General features: G+C 38.8%; 1 protein-coding gene across 4 annotated transcripts in view; it reads right to left on the minus strand.

The window, feature by feature from the left end:
* The window catches only part of TRPC3 (transient receptor potential cation channel subfamily C member 3), an 84,834-nt gene that overhangs the window by 27,150 nt on the left and 33,638 nt on the right, over positions 1-24,046 (minus strand). For all 4 annotated transcript variants that reach the window (XM_082462777.1, XM_082462776.1, XM_082462778.1 and 1 more), the window contains exons 4-10: positions 18,104-18,268; positions 15,135-15,351; positions 13,244-13,477; positions 10,570-10,834; positions 6,380-6,575; positions 4,859-5,068; positions 1,505-1,588 (exon numbers count right to left, since the gene is read on the minus strand). In XM_082462777.1, coding sequence (XP_082318903.1) covers positions 1,505-1,588; positions 4,859-5,068; positions 6,380-6,575; positions 10,570-10,834; positions 13,244-13,477; positions 15,135-15,351; positions 18,104-18,268 — 1,371 coding nt within the window. The remainder of the gene's footprint in view (positions 1-1,504; positions 1,589-4,858; positions 5,069-6,379; positions 6,576-10,569; positions 10,835-13,243; positions 13,478-15,134; positions 15,352-18,103; positions 18,269-24,046) is intronic.

A 24,046-nucleotide genomic window follows, 5' to 3' on the forward strand; every position in this document is an offset into this window, starting at 1 on the left:
GATGTGGCACATATATACAATGGAATATTACTCAGCCATAAAAAGAAAAGAAAATGAGTTATTTGTAGTGAGGTGGATGGACCTAGAGACTGTCATACAGAGTGAAGTAAGTCAGAAAGAGAAAAACAAATACCGTATGCTAACACATATATATGGACTCTAAAAAAAAAAGGTTCTAAAAATCATTCTAAAAAATGGTTCTAGGGGCAGGACAGGAATAAAGACGCAGACGTAGAGAAGGGACTTGAGGACACGGGGAGGGGGAAGGGTAAGATGGGACGAAGTGAGAGAGTAGCCTTGACATATATACACTACCAAATGTAAAATAGATAGCTAGTGGGAAGCAGCCACATAGCACAGGGAGATCAGCTCGGTGCTTTGTGACCACCTAGAGGGGTGGGATAGGGAGGGTGGGAGGGAGACGCAAGAGGGAGGGGATATGGGGATATATATATATAGCTAATTTTCTTTGTTATACAGCAGACACTAACACACCATTGTAAAGCAGTTACACTCCAATAAAGATGTTAAAAAAAAAAGAACATAAATTGGTACAAGCTCCATCAAAATCAGTTTGATAATAGTTAAAAAATTAAAATGCACATATACTTTAACCAGACAATTCTATAGGCTTGCAAGTTTCAAATATCATGTATACAAGGTTACTTACTTGTATTGCCTGTAATAGCTAAATATTGGCAATATCCTCTATTTCCATCAATAGAAGGCTGATAAATTAAATACGTAACCATTACAAAGTAAGACTTTGACAGTCAGTGTGCTAAGCAATTTTGCAGAATGTGCTGCGTCCAAGAAAACCATATGAACAGGAGTATACCCATTAATTGACATTACCATTCATTATAAATTCTTTGATCCTCATTCTTGTGATCTTGTAGTCAACAGAAATCTAAAGATTTGGTAGTCAAAGTGATCAACCAGATGGGAAGGACTATACCCTCTTCTGAGTTGGAAAATAGTGTTGAAATGTCACATCCAAGATCAAAGCGCAACAGATATTTTAAAGTAGTACTGATGCAACAGTATCGCCTAAGATTCCATTTGAAAAACAGATTATCTGGAGAAATGTACCAGGTTTTTTTGTACTGTGAGAACATTATTTTCCTAATATACCACATCTCCCACTGCTTTCTCCAGCTCAAGGTGTATGAAAGTGACCTTCGGAAATTGTGGCAACACTTTGCTTTCAATATCACAAAGGAACTCTTCTTCCTCAATCAACCAACCAAACAAACAAAACAACAGCAAGAAGAAGAAGAAGGAGAAGGAGAGGAAGAACTTGGAGTCTGATTTCTAAAGTGCCCTCTAACATACCATTTTCTCTGTTCTGTTCTACCCTCATAGCACATCTGAAGAACTGAAGAAATAATTCTACTCACTTTTCTCTCTGACACACACACACACGCACACACACACACACATGAACACAGAGACATATATGGAACTACATACAGATAAAGAGATATGTCTAATGAATGCTTACCTGATAACGTGTTGGCTGATTGAGAATGCTGTTAAAACTGTGTGATTCAAAAACTCTTGAGTTAGACTGAGTGAAGAGGTTTAACTAGGAAAAAATACAATTAACCTAGTAAATTAGAATACATTTATCTGGAAATCATAAATATAATCTACTTTATTCTCCCTGATAACATTTCTGGAGTCAACATTTCCGAGGGACATCTTGTGGAAGCTGAGTTTTATGAATGACTTCATATATTTCCAAAGGCAAAAATTAATGTGAGCAACACGCTCACATTTATCAAAATGTTGGACAGATGTACTGTAATAGAACTGTTTACTGATAAAATATTTTTAGAAGTTGGCTCGTGTTAAACATAATTGTTCCTGGGGTCCTTGTACACTTTATCAAAATGTCTTCATGGCATCTAGAAGGAGAAATTGCACAGAAGCAACTCTATCTGCTCCTGAGCCTGTGCTCCTCTCCTACACTTGAACAGATAACACACTACAAGTTCAGAGGGTATAGGGTATCATTTGGTATGTTGTAATCCTAAAACATGAACCAAAACGAAACGTCTTCCTAAGTATCTTGGAAGTACCCTGTGCCAGGTTCAACACTTTGGAGAGAATTGGACTAAAGTATTTTGGCTTTCTTTTCTTTTACTTTTTAAGGTTTAACTTTTGAGTGGGTAGGAACAGAAAGCAAGAGAAGACTGTCGTTACTGTCTACCCTTCACGTATGTCAACAGGGCCTGCATCTTATTTGCAGATAAGCTGCTACCTATACAGTGTGATTCAAAGGCAGGGCCCTTTATCCAAAAAAATGTATTCACTCCACCACCTGTCTTCCCACCATCATAACTTAGGAAGTGGTGGGATACTAGAAGGGAAGGAAGTGGTGCTCATAGGTAAGGATCCTCCTGGTTTTGTCCTCTTTCGATTGTGGCAGGAGAAAACCTCAGCTAACAAAGTTAATTCTCCTATTTGCCACTAGAGGTCAGCCTCTGACCGTTGACTGAGGTTAGAGGTAAACGTTAGATTGATTTCTTGCGGTTCCTTCCTGTCCTCTAAAAAAGAAAAGCAGAAACATAATTTCTCCAAATGTTTACTGAATTCAGGACACAGAGAGTATCTATAAAGATTAATAAGATTAAAGAGATAAAAACAGCTCCATGAACAATTTAAGAAATAAAATCAAAACGGCAGGGTTTTTTTCTGGCCGCACCATGCCACATGCGGGATCTTAGTTCCCTGACCAGGGAATCAAACCTGTGCCCGCTGCAATGGGAGCGCGGAGTCCTAGCCACTGGACCACCAGGGAAGTCCCAAGATGGCAGTTTTTAACCAGATATGGGGAGACTAGGAAGCCAAGCAGCATGGCTCCTGAAAGATCAGTGCTCAACCTTCTTCTGTTTCCAGCAACGTCTCTGAAGAAAGCTGTTCTTCCTGCCGCTGTTGCAATACAGGCAGGAGAGGACCACCTAAACAGAGCACATCTGCCGCCCTCACATCCCTGTGAGCAAGCTTTTTTTTTTTTAAAAAACAGGGGTCTAGGTAGCCACAGCCAACTTGAATGTGCTCTTCTTAACCTGTTAGTATTTCTCCCCTTCTACATTATGACAGTATCAGGAATGAAGTCAAATGTCAGTGAAACCATTTGCCTACAGAAAGAAAACTTGAGGGTGTGAAGTGCTGGAGCTGTGCGTTCCCATGCTTCAACAGCTTCCCTTTTAAATAATAAAGCCTCCGAGAATAATAATCAATCCCCAGAGAAACAAATTGCCTTCCAAACAAAGTCCGTCTCAGCAGTAGCAGGAGTTGCCCAGGATGGCAATTAGAACCCAACCCATTTAAGACACCAGCTAAGCGGCAGCTAAAGGCACAGCCGGTGGGGAGGAGGTGGGGCAGTAACCAAGCCAGAGCCGCAGCTGCTGGGCAGGGAGGCAGCCAGGTGCAGCAGAAAGAGTTAGACCTCTGAGGCCAGAAAACTCCAATTCCACGACTACCCCACACTGGCTAGCTCTTGTGACCTTGCATAGGTGAGTTGTTTTAATGGCTTCAGTGGTCTTATCTATAAAATGGGAATAATAATACCTACCTCACAGCGTTGCATGAGGTTCAAATGTACGGCAAAGCACTTTGTAAACTGTGAATGAGGAAGGGCACTGATATTTGTTGAGGCTGGAATTTTGTGCCTCTCATATCCTCCTCACAATAACCCTGTGATGTTTTCTCTCTTTCAGGTGAGACAATTATGGCTTAGGGTAATGAAGTGATGTATCCATGTTACTTTCTGCTAAGCCTTAAGCCAGAATTGAAACCCAGGTCTAATACCAAGGCTCTCTTCCTTACATTATGCTGCTTCTCACTGTATACAGTGAGATATTATTTGAAATCATAGCCAATCACTGTCTTGCAACCTAAGAGCCTTAAGAGCCCATATTCAGGTCAAACAAAGAAGGTTTAAAAGACTGCCTTCTTAAAGAGTAAGATGTAGAGTATTACAAATCTTGGAAATGCACATCTCTTTTAAAAAGTGAGAAATTAAATTGCACTAATCCTGTCTTTTTCCCCAGCATCAACTGAGAAAAAATATGCACTTTATGGAGGTAACATTGCTATCTTGTGGGCTCCATTTTCACAACTTTTAGGCAAAATTATATTTTAATTTTGCTCCTGTCTGCTTCACTCCCTATTATTTGAGGTTCTGCCAATATCCTTCTGTATCCTATACCAATTCTACCTCTGCAAATTAAGTTCCTGATACTAAAGTGCTAGCATGGAACTCATCTTTGTTAAAATCAAAGTATGACTCAATTAGTATGACTCAAGAACAAACCATTCTTGATTATTTATAAAAGGGAGTATTTATGGTTAATATTTGGGGGTGTTCTTAAGCCTGTATCAAGTTTATGATATTAAAGGAAAAAAGATTATTTAGCCCAATAAAGGGTTTCTACAAATAAGAATAATATGTTGGTGGTGAACTATATATACAACCAAGAGAAAAATGTGATGTTAGAACTATTTAACTTCAGAATAACAATTGAGAAGCATGGAACACACATAAAAAAACAAAGTGTTTTCTAGCAATAACTTTTCTGTTTACTTTTAACAAGTTAAAGAAGTTTTTTGTTTGTTTGTTTTTAATTTGGTAGTTTATATGAAATTCTGACCTAAAACAAGGCATAGACTAAGTGACTTCTTGATATATTATGCAGATATTAAGTACTAGTCTATGAAAGACTATGGAATGGACAGTTACTTTCAACATCTTCTAAGTTCACACATAAAAATTATTGAACAAACGTCAAAAGACAAGGAGAAAGACAAAACATTTATCTTCAGGTCTCAGTAAGCTTTTGATACCTACCCTGGACTTTGAGTTACCCATTCCCATTTCTATATCCTTCTGTAGCCTTCTCCTTCTGCATTTGGAAAAGTTAATGATCCGCATGATGAAATAAACGAATGACTTTGGACTAGGAACTAGACTGAAGGGTGGAGGTAATGTTTTTCCATCATCAAAATACGATAACCAAAGTTTTGAGCGAGCAAACTTCCATTCTACGTCACTGTCATCCTGTGTCACAAAAATAGAAAAAATATAACAACTGATTTTAAAAACTAAATATTCTAGTAATTGATCTTACAATGAACATACATTATGCTTTTGAAATACAAAAGTGGCATATATACATTTATCTGCATATAATCTCTATTGGGCTATATAATATTCTAAGTAATATAATTTTCATGATATTTAAAATTTTTTTCTCTTCCATATGCCTCTGTCTGTACCCACTGAAATTTAACCAGAATTTCCTGTCCCCTATCCAAAAAACAAAGCATAAGCACAAGAAAAATTCAGGGTCGAGGAAGGATGAAAAGGTTAATTCCTCCCTCCCTCCCCACTCCCTCCAATTCTGCGTATTCAACAATAGTTCTCCGTTCCCCTCCTCATCTACACCCATCCAAGCCAGGTTGTAGACACAGCATATTATAAAGGGCAAAGGAAAAAGACAGCAGCATTCAGATGAATTGCACTTTGGAGGTTCTGTGTCTGCCATATGTACTCAAATGTCACATAAGGCCCTCAGTGGCCTATTTCTGTCTTAATCTCCTTTTATCCTCAGTGCTGCCCCCTGGTGGTGGGCATAAACATTCTATCTGGTAGGAAGAATGGAGAGAAGAAACGGAGCCGGTCCATGATTCGAAGAAGTTGGCTCAGTCATTTCACGCTGCCCAGTCTGCCATTACTACACCCAAGCAGGTGTTCAGAGTACCAGTTTTCATCTCTGGAGGACCTAACTTCTGCTTTGAGAACACTATCTTAATGTGTTTCTAAAACACAGATAGAGACTCGATGGACTTAACAAACAGTAAAGCGCTAAAGAGATACAGCACACTAAACTGGAGTACATAAGAAAATATATATACAGTGATGAAGAAAGGCACCAAATCGAGCCCAATCCCAAACAAAAATAAAGTGATTTCTAGAATACTAAAAATTCTGACTAGATAAAGAACATCATCAAAGTTTACCAGGCATCTAGTAATTCCTCTACTGGGATCTTTCAGATGGTTGGCTGGCCAACGTAGGAGAGAATAATTTCCCTGTGGCCAATACTTCTTCTAGACACTACTTCAGCAATATACCCTGAGAGAAGGCAGAGTGATGGTAAATGCATGAGGGCCCCTGCTGTGCTCCTAGAAGATACTAGAAGGTGTATTACCACCTATCCAGATGGAAAACACAGAGAAAGGCCCTGCTGTGGTCTAGGCCTCTTTGTTGACAAGAGCAGGAGCACCAGCACAGGGCACAAAAGCAGACGCAGTGTGCTGTTAGAACGAAATGGCAAGGACAGACACAGTGGGTAGGAAGCGGATTTACCTCAATCTCTTGATACGAGCTATTAATCATAGCAATGAGCATGTTGAGTAGAACCACCACCATAGTTACATTGTATATTCCATAAAGAACGTATCCAATATTCTCTATGAATTTGTGATCATATTTGAGCACAACGGAAGTCACTTCAGACAACCCAAATATTGACCAAAACAAAGTCTTGAAACTTTCTTCTACACTGTTGAAAGAATAAGGCACAGAGTCAATAAATAAACAGTTTTCAGTATGAAAAAGTCAAAAGTAAAAACAAGTTAAGGTCTGAATACTGCACAGATGTAAAATGCTATTGTATTAAACTAGCATCATAATACCCCGATCAGAACAATTTTGTTATAATATTTAATAGAAAATTTTCTCTCAGGTTTTTAGGAACTGGTGATTAAATGGTGCCGATGCCTAGTTTTTCTTTAAGTTATCATCAAGTGAAAAATTTCTGAGCTTGGCAGGGGAAAGCTGAAGTCATGCCCCAATACCCATTCCTTTTTCCTAGAAGGATGGAAGTTTGGGGCTTGATTTTGCAGGTGGTTTAGGAATTTAAGTCAGGTTTTCTGGAGTAGAACAAGATTAGGATTAAAATTATATACCCACTTCAAAAAAAAGTATGTACAAACTTATTCCTTGCAGCATGGCAGCAGGGAAGAATGAAAACTACCAAAATACCCATCAATACAGGAGTGGGTAAATAATTCTGGTACATCTATAAATGGATTGCTACGTAGCCACTGGGAAAAAATGAGACAGATCTGCCTTCACGTGTTTATATAAAATGATATCCAAGATATATTATTAGAGAAAAAATGAGATGTAGCAAGTGTGAAACAGTCTACTGTTTTAATAACAAAGAGGGGTATACAAATTCTTATATTCTTGTTTATGCAAAAAACATCTCTGAAAGTATCCAAAAGAAACCATTGCCTCTGTACCTAAGGAGAACTAAGAGACTGGGGTCCAAGGCTGAGGAAGGGGACAGGCTCTTCACTGTAGATACTGCTCTACATGTATTTTTCGCCACAAGAATATATTACCTACCTAAAAGTTTTACTTAAGTGGAAGTGAAGAGAAGGCAACAGAATTAAAGATTCCTATTCTTTTCCCTTAATTTATATAGTCTACTTCCTGATTCTTCCATCACAGCAGTTAGCACTTAAGCCCTCACCAGACTAATTACCTACTTGTATCCCTTAAATGAACTATGCCAACTGAATTTGGCTGGTTTTGTCATACAACCGAGTGATAATCACTGATCTGTGAACCATGAGAATAATCCTTAAACAGTTACACATGTAGAATTCCAGTAAAAAGGAGGGTTCAAAAGTAAGCCCTTTTTTTTTTCAAAGAAAAATGTATGGAAATAGTACTTTTTTTGGTTTGTTACAACAGATTCTAAACAACAGTTTTATAGATTTGTAGGTTTTAGTATTAGTTTAATTCAATCATTCAACAAATATTGATGGAGCACCTATTATGTTATAGAAATTGTTCTAGACCGTGGGGATAGAGGGTTGAATAGAAAGGTTCCTGTTCCTGTAGAGTTACTCTCGATTATGAAATATTTGATGATGTGATGTTATAGCATAGATGTTAAAGGAAGAATAAGAAAGACTATTAGCCTCTTTGTTCCTGCCGTGAATTTAACAGCATCACAAAATGCCCCCAGTCCCTCCTCTTCCTCCTTTGCAAACCTTCCCGCCTCTAACGCTGGGAATATAGATTCCCGAGAATCCATATGTGTGGGGAGAGGGGGAGAGGGAAAAGGAGAGGACACTGGCAGTTCCTGAGCTCCTACTATGGGCAAGAGGCTTTATATAAATTACCTTCCATATCCTTACAGTGACCTGATTCAAACCTTATTGTGCTTTTTTTTTTTTTTGGCCTCACCGTGGGGCATGGGGGAATCTTAGTTCCCCAACCAGGGATTGAACTTGCACCCCCTGCAGCGGAAGCGTGGAATCTTAACCACTGGACCACCAGGGAACCCCTATAACACTTATTTTAAAAACAAGAAACTAATACTGAGAAATGTTAAGATACTTAACCAAAGACCACAGCTAGAAAAGAGCAGACGTTGCATTCACAGCCAGATCTGCCTGATTTTCCAGCCTGTGGTCTTTCCACTATATCGTGTTGTCAGGTCCTCACACAAAGCAGTGATGAAATGTAGTGTATAAGATGAGTTCTCATAGAGGTCAAAGGGGTACTACTGTGTGCAGGATCTCTCTGTCCTTCCCCCCCGGGTTCAAACAGAAATTTTTTTTTTTCATTACAATAAAGTGAGTTTCAGTTCTCTTTCACCCCTACGATCTGCTCTATATTAACTACTTGGAAAAATTCATTTCAAAACAATTTAGATGCCTGGAAGGGCTTGATATTCTACTTTAGTCCACAGGGAACTTACTGAAGGTCTAGTTTGTTTTCAGCTGTGGCATTACAGGGCACAGAGGGTGCAAAGGGAGGCACGGAGGACCTTCTGATCTCCTCACCTGGAAGGACCACAGTACAGACGGAGGGCCCGCCTCCCTGACCACTAAACAGCAATGGGTGACAGAGGATCTGGCAATGTGGACTCCTCCACGCTGAGGGGACTTAAAGGGACAATGACTAAGAAAGCTTATTCAAGGAAGACTTCACGTGGAAGGTAAGCCTCCAGTGCAGACGCCAGTATGATCAAAGGAAGGAAGTGGTACTACTGTACAGTGGACGGTACAACGTTTAGCTATAATTTCTTCTCCTTCAACTCCCTGTACTGATTAATGATACATTAACATAAAAGCCAATGCTCCGGGACTTCCCTGGTGGCGCAGTGGTTAAGAATTCACCTGCCAATGCAGGGGACACGGGTTCGATCCCTGGCCCAGGAAGATCCCACATGCCACGGAGCAACTAAGCCCGAACGCCACAACTCCTGAGCCTGCGCTCTCGCGCTCTTGTGCCACAACTACTGAGCCTGCGTGCTGCAACTACTGAAGCCCGTGCACCTAGAGCCTGTGCTCCACAACAAGAGAAGCCCGCACACCACAACGAGGAGTAGTCCCCACTCGCTGCAACTAGAGAAAGCCCGCATGCAGCAACAAAGCCCCAATGCAGTCAAAAAAAAAAGCCAATGCTTCTTTTTGAAATAATAGTAATGGCTACAAAATGATGAAACTAAATTTAATGTCATACATAATGTAAGAGATATCCAGTATTAAAAATTTGCTACCCAATTCTCTTAAAATAGCTAGTTTTATCTAGGATTTCACTGAGTTTTGATCCATTCTGTGGTCAAACATTCACTAAACTCAAAGCGATGAGCCTTTGGAGCAATGTAATCGCACACAAGCACTGTTTCTGTTTTTTGTTTTCTTAGGTTTTCCCCATCCCTTTCCTTTTTTTCTTTTTGCGGTATAGCTGATGTACGATATTACATAAGTTTCAGGTGTACAACACAGTGACTCACAATTTTTAAAGGTTATATTCCACTTACAGTTGTGACGAAATATTGGCTATATTCCCTGTGCTGTACAGTACATCCTTGAGCGTATCTTATACCCAGTAGTGTGTGTCTCCTAGTCCCCCACCCGATTATTACATCCCCCACTGGTAACTACTAGTTTGTTCTCTACATCTCTGAGTCTGTTTCTTTTTTGTTATATTCACTAGTTTGTTGTATTTTTTTAGATTCCACATATAAGTGATATCACACGGTTTGTCTTTCTCTGTCTGACTTATTTCAGTTAGTGCACTCCAAGTCCATCCACATCTTCTTTATCCATTCCTCTGTTGATGAACACTTAAGTTTGTTTCCATATCCTGGCAATTGTAAATAACGCTGCTATGAACATTGGGGTGCACATCTCTTTTTGAATTAGGGTTTTTTTTTTTTTCTTACATATACCCAGGAATGGCATTGCTGGATCATATGATAGTTCCGTTTTTAGTTTTTTGAGAAACTTCCATACTGTTTTCCACAGTGGCAGCACCAGTTTACATTCCCACCAACAGTGTACGAGGGCTCCCTTTTCTCCACATACTCGCTAACATTTGTTCTTTGAGGCACTAACTATGTTTAATGGATTTTTTTCCTGCTCTTAAAAACATCTTTATTACAATCATTGAAAAAAATGTTTTTGCTTCATCTAGACTTGTCAGAATTTCCCTTCATCCTACCTTTTTTTGTAAAATGTTTTACTTACGTGGTAAAAGCAGCATTTACTTTAGCCCCAAGGTAGTAAGAATAAAGTATGAACATGCCAATCATAAAAGCAAGAAACACCATAATAAAGAGGACCATGAACTTAAATATGTCCTTCACAGTCCTTCCAAGAGAGATCTGTAAGGGGCCGAAGCTCTCATTCGCAGGGAGGATGTAGGCGATCCGAGAAAAGCTGAGCACGACAGCGATGGCATAGAGACCTTCAGATATGATCTGAGGGTCCGAAGGGAGCCATTTATCTCTGGCTACAAGAAAAGAGAGAGCGCGATTAAAGACAGAACTTTCTTTTTTTTAAATTTTTTTTCTTTTAATTAATTAATTAATTATTTTATTTTTGGCTGCATTGGGTCTTCGTTTCTGTGCGAGGGCTTTTTCGACTTGCGGCGTGCGGGGGCCACTCTTCATCGCGGTGCACGGGCCTCTCAGTGTCGTGGCCTCTCTTGTTGCGGAGCACAGGCTCCAGACGCGCAGGCTCAGCAGTTGTGGCTCATGGGCCTAGCCGCTCCGCGGCACGTGGGATCCTCCCAGACCAGGGCTCGAACCCGTGTGCCCTGCACTGGCAGGCAGATTCCCAACCACTGCGCCACCAGGGAAGCCCAAAGATGGAACTTTCTATTCATTGCTAACTATGTGGAATACCTTAAAGAGGAACTACCTTGTAGGTAGGTGGTTATTATCTCAATTGAAACTACTCTACATTTAATGAACCGTCCAGGCACTACTTTTCATGTTAAACCAGAAACATATGAATTCTACATTCATATGGTTTCTTTTAATGGAGGAAACGCTATTATAAAGATACAAAGCTGACTTCACATTAAGCAGAAACAGAATAAAGTACAAGAGATGAAAAAAGAGGTGAAAATGCTTCATTAGATACAGACTGTGTCCAGGATGACAAAACAGCTGACCTGACTGATTTGTCGCCTCAGTTACCAGATTTATTGACCGGCTATTTTATCACCCTATAGGCTCAGTTGGCACAAATCTGCTTTTCCCTATTTCATGGGAAAACTAGTTCATCTAACAGTTTATGCAAGTAAAATGTCATATTATAAGAAGTGAGAATGTCACTGAATCACAGTGGTGCTGTCAATGTGATGTCTGAGCAACACAGCTGGTTCCTGGAAAGTATAAAATGCTACTGAGGTGCAAAAATCTTGGCAACAGATTCTAAATGAGGACCCCCAACACCCCTTTCAAGGTTACTTTAGTAAGTTCACAGCAGACTATTGGATACTCATTTCCCTAGAAGATCAGCGAAACACTATGTGGTTAATTCTGTGAGAACTGGGTCACTCCCAGGAGGATGGTGCACTGCAGACATTTCCAACAACAACAAAAATGAACATTTATTGAATGTTTAATATGTACCAGACACTGTGCTTTCAATGACTCTATGGATCTGAGGTTATTACTCTCTTCTCAAAGATGCAGAAACCAAGACTTAGAAAGGTTAAAAACTTGATCAAAATCACAGTAAGGAGTGAAGCCTAAATTCACAGATTTCCATTCCTCCAGATGATAGTCATTAGACACACACAAGTAAATTTAAATAAGAAGGTACTGAAATAGTCAAGATATATGTTACACACAAATACAATCTAAGCTATTTCCTTAATTATAAGTGGTAATCACTTGCTCATTTGATCTGGCCTCCTTGGTGTATAAAAATCTTTGCTTGCTGACAATAAGAGATAATGTGTTTAAATTTCACAGTGTGTAAAACATACACCTTCATTTTAGAGCATGCACTCAGCCTTCTTCAATAATGTTAACACGCTGCTGGTACGTATCACAATGTACTTATAAAGAGTTATTCCTCACAATCAGAACACATTTAAACTCTGTGCCTGAGTTTCCTTATCTGTAAAATGAGGGTTAGACAATAATTGCTAAAATCTTTTCCAGGTTTAAGATTTTGCAACTATATGAAAATTTGCTAATTGCGGCTTCCCAATTTCGCCTTAAGGGAAGGGAAGCTAACATTACTTAATATCGGTTTGCAGTGGGCCAGGAAGGCATCGGTATCCATGCACCTCTGATGTCACTGGGGTCTCCTGCTCTCATGATCTAGAGAAGCCTGGCTTCTCCATCCCACGTCATAGGAGCACAACATCCTTCCCAGCATTCCTGCTGGTTCTGCAAAGCTTACATTCTCACTGTCACTTTAGCTCCTATTTCCTGCCTCTGCTGAATTTTTGTTCACTTCCCTGTACAGCAGTTTAGCACCTTTTATTATTTTATCTCCTCTAACCCAGCCTCTCAGGGACTCATCTTCCACATCAAACAATTTAGCAAGCTATTTTTCCCCCCACTTAAAGACAATTTCATGTCCTAAAAATATATAAGCATAATCATGATGTTAGGCTTACAGGTAATTTTCTCCCACCTTGCAATACCTCCTTTTTACAGATGTGAAAACTGAGGCACAGAGAAGTAAACTAATTTGAACAAAGTCACACAGCTAGGGAGAGTCAGTGCCTTGATATGAATCTAGTTTTATACAGCTCTAAAGCTCAGGTTGTTTCTACCATCTCTACACATTCAGCACGCATCTCATACTAAACATACTCTTTACTGGCACTCCCTTCCAAAATGTGCTTATAATAACCTTCCTGAGACAAAAGAGAACTCTGCAGCTGATAACTTACCATAAGTGAAATACTGTATCTCTGGTGGAAGTGTAACTTCACTGAGGTCGCTCTCTTGGACATAACTGTCCACATACTGTTGTGCTTTTGTTGCCTGAAGGAAAGCCAGGAATCTGGCTGTGAAAGCAGCAATGAAGATGGAGAGCATCCCGAAGTCTAGGACATTCCACAACTGCAAAATGTATTCCCTGGGTCCTTCCAGCCAGAGCTCCTTACACTCAGACCACATCATTCCTGTCACAAGATGCACAGGTTACAGACAAGAGTTTACTGCTTGGATCGGGAAGCTACTATTTCGTCCACCATCAGTCCCCACCCATAAAATGCCCCAGTGTAAAGCATGCCACTAGGCACCGTAAAGCACTGATGGACGACAGCTCGGGAAGGGAGGTGCTGGGCAGAGTTAAATGAAAGAAGAAGCTTCGACTGAAGGAATGATGCACTCCATCAAGTTAGATTTTGGTGAAACATAATTCTACATGTGGCACAAGAAATGGTGCTACTCTTATGGGGGCAGGGCAGAAGGGAGGGAAGGAAATAAGCAAGGAAGGCTCTTCACATCAAATGATTTTGGCCCATGAAACACTTGGAGGAGAGGAGAAAATTCATCTTTATAAAATGACAATGGTTGTCAAATCATGGTGATTATTAGAGAAATAAGCCCCTAATTGAGAACCGTACTCTACACTTTTAACAAGAACAGTCTTCCAGTCATCCAGGAACACTTACCTCATTCCCCTACCCTCTCTCCTCATTTCAGCTTCATGCTGAGAAGGTGAGGAATGTCATTGGAAAAAGAAGAAACCCTTAAGCAGGAGGCCCTAGGACATTATGAAGAAACTGAAAGCAGAAAATGTCGTTCTGGGAGAAGAGGACAAAATATGCCAGTTTAACAACTTGTCCTGACCATGTAAGGGGAAAATATTGCAGCGCTTTTAAAAGACATGTAGTGGCTCAAAATAAAATTCATAAAATAATTAATTGACCCAGGTTAAGGCCACAGGAGTGAATGAGGAGGAGAACCAACCCATTAATTTGGGAACTGAGAAGATAATAAGAAACATTCTGTGTGAAATAGAATATACAAAAATGACTTTGGATTAGTGATCAATAGATAAACTGGTTCCAATCTTTATTTTTTTCTTGTATTGCTTAAAATGTTTACCTTAACATAGTTATTCAAAAAGAGCTATTGTGAGGTGAAGTAACAAACATTCTGAAAATGGAAACTCTCCTTAAAAAAACCTCTGAAACGGAAGCAATAAATGTTCTTTAATCATCAGTTAATAGCCACTAGGTTATTTCAGAACTATTTCAATTAAATATTTGATCATCACAATTAGTCACATTTTATTATTTTTTTTAATTAATTTGTCTTTTTAATGTCTTTATTGGAGTATAATTGCTTTACAATGGTGTGTTAGTTTCTGCTTTATAACAAAGTGAATCAGCTGTACCTATACATATATCCCCATATCCCCTCCCTCTTGCGTCTCCCTCCCTCCCACCCTCCCTATCCCACCCCTCTAGGTGGTCACAAAGCACTGAGCTGATCTCCCTGTGCTATGCGGTTGCTTCCCACTAGCTATCTATTTTACAGTTGGTAGTGTATATATAAAAATGGCATTTTATTCAGTAATTGAAGTTGATTTCTGAAACATGGTATATTGATAATTAAGCTTATGTTACTCATAAAAATTTTGTTTAGTGTTAAGGGATACCTTGCAGCATTATCAAGCTGCCATATTATTCCAGTATTTGTTATTCTGCTTATCTTCCAGTGGGGCTGTTGTCACCATATAATGTACCACAGCATTTTACATAGAACATGGCAATCATTATATAGATGTTATTTTGGGAGAAATTAGAATACTTGAAATAAAAGGCTTACCAAGAACCCAGACCATAATTAGCATTTCAGTCCATGTGAACCGGGTGGTCTTCACCCTGAAGATCTGTCTGGGATAGTCAGTGACGGTGATATTGGGCAACGTGGTGATTCCTTCGAATCTGTCTGAGGCATTGAACACAAGCAGGCCCAGGAAGATGATGAAAGAAGCAGCGTGTGCCACAAACTTCATAAAAGGGCTTCGCAGGATTTTCCCCAGCTGTGAGAAGGCAAACAAACAAACAGACAGACAAAAACAAAAAACACCAAAACCTTTTACTTGAGGAAATCTGGCTTCCACTTATGAAAACTACTATACAGGATAAAAAAGAAAAAAAAACAGATAAAATGAGAACACTCTCAAAATTCTGCTTTTGTTTCTGAAGAGTTATACGTTGTAAAAATTACTCCTTTTAGGGGATGCTTCCTCTAAGAATAATTTAAGAGGTCTTCAAACTTCATTGTTTCTAAATATCCAATTTGTCTTAGGATAGACTTCATTCACAGATGCATTTCTGGAAATTACAAGGCATATACTGGTTATTCTTATTTTTACATGAAAGGTTATGCAGTGGCAGGATTTTAGAGTCTAGGAAAAGAAACTCCAAATTTGTAATATGTAATTCTTTATAATTGAAATGTTATGATGAGTTTGTAGACTCATTCATTTATAATTGAAATGTTATGATGTTTTTGTAGCACATTACAAACCCTTTGAAGATTAAAAGAAACTTACTACTACAGAAGTAAATTTTTGTTCTCACTTCTACATATTCCAAAATCGATTTGTACTTTGTATGACATAAAAAGGCAGAAAATATTTTAATAAACATAAATATTTTATCTGTTACTATCCAATAAGAGCAGAGAGATACACAATAATTAAAACCTCTAAGTAGGTTAACTTAATGAAAAGTCATCCCTGAGTTTGGAAAATCATATAAATAGTACAAAAGCATTTTTAAAGTTCAGTTTATAATGATTTTAAGGTAACTCTTTTAAAATCCCATGTGATATAATGTCCTTAAAAGCCATATGTTCTAGTAGAAATGAAAACAATTCCTTCTGTCCCAAGAGCTTCTGCAGTCTAAGAATTAGGTATATTTGGTAGATTTATCAGAGAAGTTCTCTATTCTGCATACTCAGACCCTACTTTCAAACTCAGTCTGTGACCTTGAAAAGTACCAAGGTTCACGTTTAAAAGACTGTAACTTCAAACAAATGTTTTTGTATGTCCAGAAACTTAATTTGATGTCAACAAATAACCAAAGAATGTCAAACATTTCTGGGATTGGACATGAATGCACACAGACAAATGTCACATTTTCCATATTAGACACAGAAAAATAAACCACTCATTTACATATCACTGTGCTGTCCCACAGCTGCCGAGAGGGCACACTGGGGTAGTTCATCCATAGCACATAGTGATTTGGGGGGAGTCGCCAAGTCTGTTTCTCCTAAAGGTTGATCTTTGAAAATGTTAAATAACATGAAAAAAAAAAAAAAGCAGCATGCCTATCTTAAAAATGGGATACATGTGGAGAATTCTTACTATATTGTCCTTTCACCACAGGATAAGTGGTGTATGGCAGGTATAAATGTGGGCTCCAGAAACAACTCAATTCCCTCCTTTCCCTTCTCTGCTGGGCAGAGTTCACCACATCATTAGCTGCACGTTTACAAGTGAAGAGAAAAAAGAATAGACTTCAAGATGCCTACTTCAAACTCAATACGTTTTAACTGGGTAAGCTGCCCTAAGAGACAAACACGTATAAATTTGAACATTCCAATTCATTTCCCCCAGGAAGGGAAATTATTTGGGTGGGATATGATTTTTGCTTTAATGCATGCTCTCTCCCTATTTATAGTTTTTAGTCTTTAGTGTTTATGTATTAGCAGAATCGTAAGGTATTTGTCCATGATAGGTAACAAAGGAACTTAGTTGAGTCATCGAAATTGATCAAAATGACAACATTTCTGCCTTAAACTGCATGGGCAGCTCAACGACGAAGTGAGATGATGAATATTCTTACACGTATATGGGCCTGCAGAGCAGGACTCCGCAGGAGGAGACAGATGCGCCAGAGAGATGACAGATTTCCAGGGTCATTTGTGAGTGGCCTTGACTCATTTTGCCTGAAACTGCCTCTGATTTTAACAAAACCAGATTTTAGAATATAAAAATAGGACTAAAGGATCTCAGAACTGTTTATTCTCCCTGGCAGTGTCCTTTATTAACCTAATACAGATTCTGTTAGCATGACTCCTATTCCTTTCCACATCTTGTTTAGAGGATCTCTTAGGCACAATTAAATTGACTGTATACTGGCAAAGTTGAGAGAGGGATAAAGGTAGTGAACAAAATGATTCAAACAAAACTAAATAGATGAACAATCTAAAAAATCCAAAGCCCCCCAAACCCAAATTCAACATTTTTTAGAATCTCCTGAAGGAACAAAGGGCTAGGGGAACCTGACATGTGCTTTCTTGAAGACTTTGAATAATACCACTGTTCAGAACCGAGCTTAATACACCCAGCCTCAGATCTTTTTGACAGGTTCAACCGAGCTGCCTTTTCAGTTCTCAGGTTAACTGTTTCTTGGAACCACTGCAGGAGGGCTCTTCCTCTTCCACAGGCCAGTCTGGAAGACTATTTATTAAGCTGGCAATAGAATCCGTACAATTGCTACTTCACTTAAGCAGCTTTTCCTCCTGCTTACCATGGGGATTTTATCTTAAAAGCCTAAGTATTATATGCCTGCAAATATGATCTATCCCACTAGTACCAAATCCTTTTCATCCCTTATTTGAACTAATCCAGTCATTAAAAAGCAGAATTCGTGTTCTTGAGTCAATTAACATTCAGGGTAAAACTGGTAAGAGCCTTAAGTAGGAAGCTTTTTCCTTTTTCATCCTCAAAGGACATAGTACACCAACCACAGAGGAAACAGAGGTGAAAAAGCCGGTACCCTGCTGCAAGGTGCAATCCAGTAGCCGATGGCAAGGAACGGAAGGCCCAAGGCCACGACCAGAACCACCAGACACTTGATAGCTACCGTCTGTTCCCGCAGGCCTGAGAGGTTCTCGTACCAGATTGTCAAGAGCTGCTGCTGGCAATTGGGGTGAGCCACAAACTGTTGGTCGGGACAGAGAGAGAGGGAGAAAGAGAAGTAGGTTACCATGCCATTGTCGACAGTTCGGCTACCGAATGCATGTGCATCCTAAAGATATTAATGCACATTTTGTTTCCAGATATAGGCACTGGAAGGTTTCTGGTAATATTCTTTACCTTCCCTTTGTTTTTCAAAATTGCTCCAGAACTATTACAAGAACTAAAGTGGAAACATGAGGGTAAAACTGACGTTGTCCTTAATCATAGTTCTTTCTCTCTGTACTTGCAGACTCCTCTATGGAATCTGGGTGACGTATGCTTTCCTTTGCGGAAACGTGTCCCATGTTGCTGTCTGCCAGCTTACTTGCATTCAGTTCAAAATGGAAAAGAAAATAGTTATTTGGTTTACTGGCTACTATAGCTAAAAGAGAAATGTGTTACTGTTTCATGAGCAACTCCTAAAATGATACATCTATGAAAAATATATACATGATACGTCCTACGTGTATGTATGCCCTACCAGAGCAAATATGCAAAAGATTTGCAAAAACTCAGTGAACCTCCAAGTGTTATGCTTGATCCACATTTGCTCTGCTTCCAGGAATTGGCATCAAATATCACGTCCATCCTATTTTAGTAATCTGTACTCTTTTTGTTGCTTCCTCTATCACAGGTCAAAAAAACCACAAACATTTATCTCTATCAATTCTTTTATAATTACAGCTCTAATCAGGAAAAACATGAGCAAATTATACTTATTTTAGCCCTGCTATTTTATTTTATTATTTTGTTTTATTTTATTATTTTATTTTATTTTTGCCATCTGATTTTGCTAAGTCATCTGCCTACATCTATATAGAAGAACTGGGATTTCATTAAGGTCCTGTCTTCATTCAGGTAGCAGAATATATTTGTAGTCAGGCCCATGTGAAAAGGTCCCTACGTCAAAAGGTGCCTATCTGCAGCTGGATATGCCTTTCTTTGAACGGCCAGCTGCACTTTGCCCAAGCTTGGGAATTATTCAGGGTCATTCACAAATCAGCTACGAGTGTCAACATATTTTTAAAAAAGAGTGCTTAGCAACACAAAAATCAAGGTATGACTGTCTTCTATAAAATGCAACAAACAACAAAGAACCTGTTAGGAAGTACCCATGAAATGTTTTTGCAAATTCTGAGAGGCAAAGGAAGCAGCCACAGTTCCCACTAACTAACTAATCAAGTTCTAGTTAATGATCTGAATGCTTCTTAGTAACTCTAGGCAATTCCTCAAGTTACCTGGCTATTTATCAATAGCATACCTACAAGGAAATGAACAGGATTCCACTTAGTGGTGTAGAGTTTCCCATCAGCTGTTCTAATTAAAAAAAAAAAAAGAAAAGAAAAAACAAAAATAAAACCTCATCTCCCAGGTTGGGCGGTAGAGGCACAATTTTCCTCAAATTCCCACTCTTTCCCCCAGTGTGCACCCGCCCTCTGGGAAGTCCACTGACTTTGCTATGACAGCTGCCACCACTGTGCAGAAGGAAAACTTGACAATCCATTGACAGAGGTGGTGAGGATGAGTTTACAAATATCAGGTTTGAAATACTTAACTGAATTTTTTCCCAATAATACAAAGGAAATGAACAGCAGGATTTGGGAGACTGAAAGTACTAAAAGGAAGATGCTATTTTTTTCTTGCTTGATGAGTTCAATGTGAAAAAGCATATTTTATCTTGTAAGTTCCTCTTAATTTAGTTATAAAAATCCCAGGTCCTGAGGCTCATGGGTCATTGCTAGTGGCTAAGTATATATTAGATCTTCTTTCCAAATTCAAGATTCTGTCACTCTTCCAAAGTTCTGATTTTTGAAAACAGTATTTCAAGATCAATTCAGTCATTACTTGAACTCATGATGAAATAAAATCAAGGTTGAAGGCTTCCTGGGGTCTATGTAACAATTTCCTAGGAGTCTTACTGAGAATTTCTCCAAACTTCCACTTCTGCCCCTGTACTCTATTGGATCATTACCTTCCTGCTTCACCCCTCCTTTTGTGTTAAGAATCTTCACCCCCTCTACGGTTCTTCTTTTTTATTTTTTTAAGATTTAATTTTATTTAATTTTGGCTGCACTGGATCTTCATTGCTGCATGTGGGCTTTCTCTAGTTGCAGGTAGTAGGGGCTACTCTGTTGCGATGCTCGGTCTCCAGGCATGCAGGCTTCAGTAGTTGCAGCACGCAGGCTCAGTAGTTGTGGCTCACGGGCTCTAGAGCACAGGCTCAGTAGTTGTGGCACACAGGCTTAGTTGCTCCGCGGCATGTGAGATCTTCCTGGACCAAGGATCCAACCTATGTCCCCCACATTGGCAGGCGGATTCTTATCCACTGCACCACCGGGGCAGTCCCCCTTCTACGGTTCTTAAATGTCTGTCTCATTCATTCATTCATTCTTCAAAATGTCATAAGCCCCTCCTACACGCCAGGCAGGTGTTAGGTATTTGGTACAAGAAGACCAAAATGGGAACATCAGTATTGCAGTAAGTGATAAGTGGTCCCTGTTGTAGAGCACACAGTAAGCTCTACATAAATGTGAAGAAGTTATTATAATGGAGACTTGGATTCCATATGCTTGCCAAGATAAATAATCAGCATTTAAAATAGTCTTAATCTGAATGTTGGTCCAAATGTCTTGGTGTTTGGAGGATCTGCATTTGTGGGAAGTTGGAGAGATGTAACTAAAACGCAGTCCTGTGACTCCAGCTAAGCTCAGCTTAGGAATGGGAATGGTGCATTCAGAGAAATCTACAGGTAGAGCATACAATGTCATCAGATCAGATTACCACTTGGGAAATCAACATGCACTTGTTTATAGGCCAAGGGTTTCTGTAAAACAGAAAATCCACATGAAGTTAAGAGACACTTGGACACGTGTCCCTGTGAAATTGATGGACAAATTTCCCTTCTGTGGCTGTCCAGCCTTTCTTTCTTAGGTTTTAAACTCTTGAGTACAGAAATATTAATGTTGTAGTATGGCTCCCTCTTCTTGCTCTTCCTCCTTGAGCTAATCTTTAAATTTGAATCTTTAAATGCTTTATGGCATTAATTATACTGTATAAAGTTTACAAAGCCCTCAAAGACTTGGTGGAAATCAATCCTTTCCATATGGCATTATGCAATGATCAATCTTTGACCTGGTGTGACTTGTACAATACAGTGCAGACACTTAATATATGTTAAATACTAGCCAAAATCATGGTGTTTGCACTTCACTTGTTATACTTTAAAATTCAACCTAACAGGTATATTTCCTGTACTATTAATTCTACCCTCTTCTTAACTGAGATCATAATACAGCACCATATGGCATTTAATCCACGGAAAGCAAACACAAATAGATATTTTCCTCCAATGATTTAAAATCCTAATACAAGTACACAAGGAACATTTTAAAAAAGAAAATAAAACCAGTATAATAGTAGCAAGTGAGGGCAAAAGAGCTAATCCTTCTAGCAGATGAGTTTTGCTCTTTTCAATGACCTCAAAATAAGGCAGTAACCTTTATCTCTTAAAACTGTATTACCTCCTAAAAAATGTCCTTATGCTGCCACACCAGTCACAGCTAGCTGGATAAAATTTGTATGCTGTTTCTTAACTTCAGTGGACCAACAAATTGAAACCATTACAGAAATAATACCCTTATTTGAGGTTTTCTGATATAAAGGGAAAATGCTTGACACACAAGAAAGTCTCAATCTTTCAATGGAACAAAACTACTGGAGCATAGAGAACAAATTTTATTCCCTGCCAAATGACTGACAGATTGTAAACTGAACCACCAATCAGGGCAGTTGATAAATTTCAACCTAAAAAAATTACACTGTCTTTTTATCAAATTAGCTTTTCCAAGAGCTATCTTCATGGGAATACTGTTGTACAAAAACATGGTAGGAACACTCTGTCTTTGTTTTTAATGACATTGCTGGAGCCACAGTTTACAATATTTAAAAGAAAATATTCTTGTGAATAAAAACTAGATCATTCATCTTCTTTATAAAGTTCTTTGAATTGTGAAATATAAACTGAAAACTCCACTGTGCTGCACAGCAGAGACTGGCACAGCATTGTAAATCAACTCTAATTCAATAAAAAAAATTTTTTTTAAAGCCCCTGAAAACTTACATTGTACACGTTTTCTGGATTTCAAACCCACTGAGTGCAAAATGCTGTTACCAAGAGCTAACCCACTGTTGCCTCTCAGGTGCCTGAGCACAAACATGGCAGAAGCCCTGCAGTGCAGGACCCCTTCCCGTGCCGGCTGCCACATGCACGCCAAAGTCTCTGCAGTGGATTTATCACTCTTTCATTGTACTGCTCACTTTCTGGGCTTTCTTTTCACACTTTCTGCATATACAGTGGATAATTTTATGTGTCTATATTGCTGCATGTCTCGTTTCTAGATGATCTTGCTACGGTTAAACCTAATCTCTCTCTGGAGGAAATAGAGCAAGGAGGAAGAACTCAGGAAAGGATTTCCTCTTTCTCAAGAGCTTGGTTTTCCAGATTCGATGATCTATCCAGTGCTAGTATCTTTTATCTTTGTCAAGGGCTTTCTTACAATAGACAAAAGCTCACTTGAGATAGGTAGGACTCCCGTTATTTCTATGGGGGAAGTGGATTGATATTCATCCTCAAGTCAGAGAAGATAGAGGTACATTCATAAATAGAGCTCAGGACTTTTTGGAGGGCAAATAGTCCATTATTCTAATTGGGAAATAATGAATGGTTTGCCTAAAATTTAATCTTCTTGTACTTATTTTCAAAAAACCAAATTTCACCCTCCACTCTATTCCATTCTCTTTTGTAGAATAATGTGGGTAACTCTACAAACGGTAACAACATTTACTATCTTTCCAGTTTTATTATTTACCTTAAAGACCCCTCAGAAGTGAATCTGGGATGAATAAGCTTCAACATCCACTCCCTGATAGAAGATACATTATTGTTTGTTCCCCACTAGTAGCGTATGATTGCTCATTTCACCAACAGCACTGAGAATTGTAATTTTTAATTCTTTAATAATTTGAGCGAGAGGAGATGGTATCTGTACGTTAGCATGCATTTCTTTTATTACTAGAGGGTTTGAAATTTTAAAATATGTTTGTTAGCCATTTGAATTTTCTTTTCTGTGAATTACCTATCCAAGCCTTTTGCTTATTTTTCTACAGGGCTCTGGAAATTTTCCCTATAAATTTGTTTGCATACTTTGGATATTAAGAATATCAATCCTCTGTAAGTTATAGTATAGAAAAAATTTTTCCCAGTTTGCCCTTCACCTTTTTTGTTTATGATCTTTTTGATGTACAGAGGTTTTAAGTTGCATGTTGTCAAACCATTTATATTTTTGTTTTTTATCTCTTCTACTGCTTTTATATTAAAAAATCCTTTCCCACATAAACATTAAATTCATGTTCAGACTTCTCCTATTCAGATCTTTTATATTTTCATTTTCTTCATTAACTGTCATTGAGTCTCTAAGGCCTAAGGTGAACTCATGGTTATTCCTAGGGAAGACCTGAGCCCAGAAAGAACCCAACAGACTCAGAATCAGAGTTGAGAGTAGATCTTGGGCAGATGGCAGAAGAGACACCCTGAGTCTCTTATGGGACCTAAACAAATGAACATTAATCAAACTGGTTTCCTTGGTGGAATTATGGGTTGATTTGAACATATACAAGTTTATTATATTATCGGGGGGGGGGGAAATTCATAACATATACAGTATTTTGAAATCCCAATGCCATGCATGTAGCTATGGGTTAC

This window comes from Balaenoptera physalus (assembly GCF_965194825.1).
Source record: "Balaenoptera physalus genome assembly, chromosome: 5".
In the NCBI taxonomy this organism is placed as follows: domain Eukaryota; kingdom Metazoa; phylum Chordata; class Mammalia; order Artiodactyla; family Balaenopteridae; genus Balaenoptera; species Balaenoptera physalus.